This window comes from Cervus canadensis, chromosome 9 (genome assembly GCF_019320065.1).
Source record: "Cervus canadensis isolate Bull #8, Minnesota chromosome 9, ASM1932006v1, whole genome shotgun sequence".
NCBI classification, from domain to species: Eukaryota; Metazoa; Chordata; class Mammalia; order Artiodactyla; family Cervidae; genus Cervus; species Cervus canadensis.
In genome coordinates, this window is record NC_057394.1 from 80,103,839 (window position 1) to 80,109,838 (window position 6,000).

At 42.7% G+C, this 6,000-nt stretch overlaps 1 protein-coding gene across 1 annotated transcript in view; it reads left to right on the forward strand.

The window, feature by feature from the left end:
* Positions 1 to 5,752, forward strand: part of LNX2 (ligand of numb-protein X 2) — an 88,846-nt gene extending 83,094 nt beyond the window's left edge. The window contains exons 9-10 of the mRNA XM_043477808.1: positions 1,614 to 1,772; positions 3,478 to 5,752. Of these exons, the coding sequence (XP_043333743.1) occupies positions 1,614 to 1,772; positions 3,478 to 3,613 (295 nt within the window). The 3' untranslated portion in view covers positions 3,614 to 5,752. The remainder of the gene's footprint in view (positions 1 to 1,613; positions 1,773 to 3,477) is intronic.
* The last annotated feature ends 248 nt before the right edge of the window (positions 5,753 to 6,000 follow it).

A 6,000-nucleotide genomic window follows, 5' to 3' on the forward strand; every position in this document is an offset into this window, starting at 1 on the left:
ATATCCAAACAAAGTTATAATTCAGAAAGATAAACGCACCCCTGTGTTGACAGCAGCACTTCTTGTGATAGCCAAGACATGGAAGCAACTTAAATATCCACTGATAGAGGAATGGATAATGAAGATGTGGTACACAACACAGTGGAATATTACTCAAATGCCATTTGCTGCAACATGGATAGACCTAGAGATTATCATACTGAGTGAAGTCAGACTAAGAGAAATATCACATAATGTCACTTATATGTGGAATCTAAAAAGAAAATGATACAAATGAGCTTATTTACAAGACAGAAATAGACCCACAGACATTCAAAAATAAACTTAGAGTTACCAAAAGGGAAACATAGCAACAAGGGATAAATTAGGAGTTTGGGATTAACATATACACATCACTCTATACAAAACAGATAATCAATAAAGATCTACTGTATAGCACAAGGAACTGTACTCAATATTCTATAATAATCTATATGGGAAAACAGCCTGAAACAGAATGGATATATATATAACTGAATCTCTTAGCTGTATACCTAAAACAACGTTATAAGTCAACTGTGGTGTTGTTTGGTCACTAAGCTGTGTCTGTCTCTTTTCGATCCCATGGAGCCTGCCAGGCTCCTCTGCCCGTGGGATTCTCCAAGCAGGAATACTGGAGTGGATTGCCATTTCCTCCTCCAGGGGATCTTCCCAGCCCAGCAACTGAACTCATGTCTCCTGGACTGGCAGGCAGATTCTTTACTGCTGAGCCACCCGGGAAGCTAAATCAACTACACTCCAATATAAAAGAAGAAACACAAGATACTAAAACCTAGTTTGAAAAGTGAAAATGAAGTTGCTCAGTCGTATCCAAACCTTTGGGACCCTGTGGACTGTAGCCTACCAGGCTCCTCTGTCCATGGGATTCTCCAGGCAAGAGTACTGGAGTGGGTTACCATTTCCTTCTCCAGGGGATCTTCCCAACCCAGGGATCAAACCCGGGTCTCCGCATTGGAGGCAGATGCTTTAACCTCTGAGCCACCAGGGAAGCCCAAGTTTAGTATAGGTCAAAAGAATACCTGTCACTAAACAGCCACTATTCTGTGGACTCAGAGGTCTCTACTGTGTGCAAACCAATGTTCAGTGACTGTGGGTCAGAAGGGCTGTCATGTGGGGCAACAGCTCTGCTTTCCCTCGTGGGGCGGGGGCGGGGGCGGGGGCCCTTCCACTGTGTGTGCTGGCGTGTACACACACCTGCTTATTTGTGGTGTTTTATCTCCTGCAGAAGATTCAGAATAACAAAAATAACCTGTACTGTCCTAAAACATCAGGCCAATGCCTGGGACTCCTCTCTACTGGAAGCCTTTTTAACACATTAATGACCAGAGATGTAGTAACACCACAAGCGTTCCTTTCTGCAAAGTCACTTCTGTCAGTGTTCTGTTAAATGCCTCTCATTTAGCTAAGAAACCAGAGCACATGAGCAGCCCTGCTCTAGCATGTTGTATGCTGCTCCCCATTGTAATGGACGCACGGACCACAGTGTAGAATCACAACGAAGATGAACAGACTGTGAAAGCCTCACAGGCTGTAAAAAGCCTCACCCTAATTTTTCTTGGTCTGTGTGCTGACAGTGCCCTTCACAGCTGCCATGACATCGTCTTACGAAGAAGCTACTTAGGAAGCTGGGGCTTTAGTATCGTCGGTGGATACGAAGAGAACCACACCAATCAGCCTTTCTTCATCAAAACCATCGTCCTGGGGACCCCTGCTTATTACGACGGAAGATTAAAGTGAGTCTTGTTGTGTTTAATGATGTGCTTTGCATTTGCTATGATGGACACGGTCTAGACCAAGGTCAACTCTCAAGTCCAGCCTGTTGTCCGTCCTTGTAAATAAAGTTTTATTGGAACATACCCACACTCCCTCGTTTACCTGTCTCCCCGGGCTGCTTCTGAGATGTGATGGCAGAGCCAAGTGGCCAGTCCTGAGACCAGTGACTCGCAGAGCCCGGGATGGTAACCTACCATCTGGCCCTTTACAGAGACAGATCTGCCAGGCCTGATCTAGACTGAAGCATCTTGGTACCACAGGTCAGTGCCTGTTGTGAGATAAACAGTAATGCAGAGTCATGTGGACACATTGTAACCTGAAGCTTGCCCTGAGCACCTGAGTCCAGTCCTGTCATTAGGTGACTTTTTTTCTAGAGCACTTATGTCAACCTAACGCTCAATTCATGCAAGTCCACGTGAGAGGGATTTTGTTGCGTTTTGTGTTAGATCCCTGGCAGCCAGCATGGGGCCTTGCATTCCTAGTAAAGGTTTCATCAGTATTGATGGGTGATGTGTGTGCCAGGAGTGGTGCTAGGTGCTGGCTCTGGGTTACTGCACCTTCCTAGCAGCCTGTGAGGTAAGTGCTGCTGGTGTTCCCATTTTATAAGCAAGACACTGAGGATTCAGGTTAAAAAGCTGCCCATAGTCAAAATAGCTGGAAGTCGTTGACAGCAATTAATCTAGAAGTCTTGGCCGTTCAGCCCCTGCTGTTGTCACCACTGGGCAAAAAGTACCCTCTCAGCCTCCGTGCTGCCTTTCTCATAGCTCAGGCACCATGAGAAGAAAGAGGCATTCCATCAGGAGATTATACAGACAGAGGAGACGGGTGACTGTAAGTTCTTAGGACCTAGTTTTGCATGCAAGGAACGGTTCTTAAAAAGTGGATGTTGACATCCTAGTCAGAGTGCTGCACAAATCGGGGAGTTTACATTTTGCAAACACAGAGCAACAGCTCAAGAATCTGAGGAAAATCCATCAGGGTCAGTGTGCTCCAGATCCCACTGTCACCTGGTAGAGATGAAAAAGTCACTTCAGGAGAAAAGAGTGGGAGGCGGGGATGAAATAACCATTCTCTCAGCCAAGTGTTCAACCAGTCTGGGTCTCGTGTAAATTATAAACTAATTAACTTCCACTTCCTAAAAGAAGTTGAACTAGATCACAAGAAAGTAGCATATTCATATTCAAAAAAAAGACTAAAAATTATAAAAGATAGAAAGGTCTTCAGATTCACCATCCATTTGTGATAATTCAGCTGAAGGACAGTGAGCAGCCTTGGCTGAAACAGGTGTGGGTCTCATTTAATTGAAGCCTCGAATGAATGGGCTGTAAAAAATCAACAATGAAAACAGCAGCCCCCTCCAAATGTATCATGTATTTTTAAAGCAGGCAGCAGATTTATTCTCTTAACTATACATTGCTTAAGCTTCTGTGAAAATTACTCTGCTTGCCTTTGAAATCAGCCACCAGTTGCAGGAGAGGCTGGCACGGGGGTGTCCCTGGTTGACATGGGAAAGCCAACATGGGCTTGAAAATCACCCAGATATTTCTCAAAGAAAGTCATATAGCCTGATCATTGACAGTTAATGGGTAAGTGTGCTGAACAAATCTCAGGACAACATTTCTGATACCGTGAAAACAGTGACTCTTTCTGTCTGTCGTTGTCCAGATGTGGAGACATGATCGTGGCTGTGAACGGCCTGTCGACCGTGGGCATGAGCCACTCAGCGCTGGTCCCCATGCTGAAGGAACAGAGAAACAAAGTCACGCTGACCGTCATCTGTTGGCCTGGCAGCCTGGTGTAGATTTTGAATTTGGTGTTAAGTCAAACAGCTTCCCTTTTTTTAGGTCTTGGAAAGAAGCCCCTTTGGTTTTGTTAAGTTTCTGTTAGGGCCTGCTGACACAGCTGGGACACGCAGGGCCAAACCCACTAGGCTTGTCCTTTTGTTGTTAATATTTAAATGCCTCCTCCCCGCCAGGTTGCCACATTTCTCCCAGCTCAGAACCCGTCTTCCCCTAACCCTCGTGGGGTCACATTTTCAGAATCCAGGTTCTCAGTTGTCAGAATGTGAGCTGTGATAAAGAATGAAGTCTGCCCAAACTGTGAGCCAGCCGGCTGCATCAGGCGGCTCCCAGTAGCTGTTTTCAGTAACTGAGTCATAAAACGAGTTCCATGTGCCCAAGACGGGCTGAGTGGGCCATCACTTGGGTGGCCAGTGCTGTGAGTGGCTGCCTGCTCAATGTGGAAGCCTCTCCCCATTTTCATCCGTGCCAACATTTCAAACCATACTGCTTAAAAGGCGATTTTTCTGGCTTATTTTGTATCTACTTTCATCTCAGTACTCATAGATGAAGACATAAGTCTGAGACCACTAAAGGCATTTTTTAAAAATAATGTACCATTATTAGAATACTGCAGAATAAAAGATAATATTACCCAGTGAAAAAAGAATTTGGGAGGTAATTATAGTTTAGTGCTAGAGATGGTAAAAGCTGCATTTACTTGACAATCTAAAAGAATCATTTCCAAAGGAATGTTTTGTTATGTAGGAAAATTTTGAAGCAGTTTTTGCTAAAAATCATTTTCTAGAGTTTGTATTATACTTCTATCAGCAAACTTGGCTGGGAATGTTTTTGTGATTTATGCAATTAGATGATAAAAATAAAGGCATATTGCTATTAAATGCACACTATCATTTCATATCATATGACATACATATCACATACAAATACATCTCACAGCTGAGTAGAAGATAGGCCTTTTTTTATTTATTCTCTTGAGCGTTTTAGAAGCCCTTATTTCCCCCCATTATTGCTTTACTTATACACTTAGTTGTTTCAGAAAAAAGTCTGAAAGATATTAATGTCTGAAACCACTTACTCCAGATTTTAAAAAAACTTTTCAATCAGTCCTTGGTCACTAGACTGTCTCATGTTTTTTGACATGTTTTTGAAAACTGACCAGCCCATTTTGTTTATCCTTTAATCATCACAGTTGTCCACTGGAAGAACACATGAAGTGAATAAGAGGAAAGTCTCTACCTTATGGGTATTATGCATACTTGAAAAGTTTCATTTATAAACCTAGTTCAGAATCTGAGCTAATTTACAAGTGCCCTCTGTAATAAACGGTGTTAATGATCAGAGAATGTATTTCAGAACACTACAGTATATTATGAAGCATGACCATGTTACTTTAAAACCTAGCCATTGCATCATTTCTGTAGCATGTCACAGATTATTCCAGTTAGTTTTTTCATTGTTTTTTTAAACATATCTCTTTACTAAATAAGAAATGGCAACAATGACTGTTAGGACACTCTAAGGTCAATAGTTAACCAAGAAAGAGTGGAATGCCCCTTGCAGTGTGTTACTATTCTATGGTGACTGGCTTCTGAAGCAGTCTGGTATTGCTACTTGTTACTTTGTTTTGTTACTCTAATTGACATAGAACAAGGTCGTCCAGTCTCCCCCCTCCCCCCGCTCCCCAAACAGAATTTTGTAGCCCACTTTGCTCTTTTTTAAAACATTTTATAAGAATGTGTCATCCTTGGGGAGTGGCAGTCCATCAGCAAACATCCTGACCTCCACTCTATTATAAATAAAAGGCTTACAGTGGACCCAGAGGTCAGATGAGTATTTTGAAAGGCGACTTTTTTCCAATATTATTTTTACCATGGAAATCTTGAAATCAGCTTAAGCTAATTTGGTTTTATTATGAAAGACTAGAGCTTTCGGTCAGAATGATGTTTGGTGATGGAAACTTGTTCATAATTTATTGTTGCTGAAAAAAAGTACTCGAATTCTCTCATCTCAAGCTTCAGTTAAATGTGTTGATTTGTTCTGTGCCTTCAGTTTACATTACTTCAGGATTTTTCAAATGTGTTTAAATAATAATGTGATAACCATTTAGGGTGAAAATAAAAATCATCCTTTCCACAAGAGCAACACTGTCTTTTCTTGCACCACAGGTGCAGACTCGTGTGGTCCTTATTTTTGTTTGTGGCATTGTGCCACACTACAGTATCCCAAGCTTGACGCCTTGGGATCATACACCCGTCTTCTAATCATCGCTGCTGAAGGTGGAGCCCACTCGCTCTCCACTGACTGTTGGGTTGTCAGCCTGTGCCAGACCTCTGGACGGCAGCCACTGAGCGCCAGAGATGTGGCAGGTGCCATGTGCGGAAGTGCT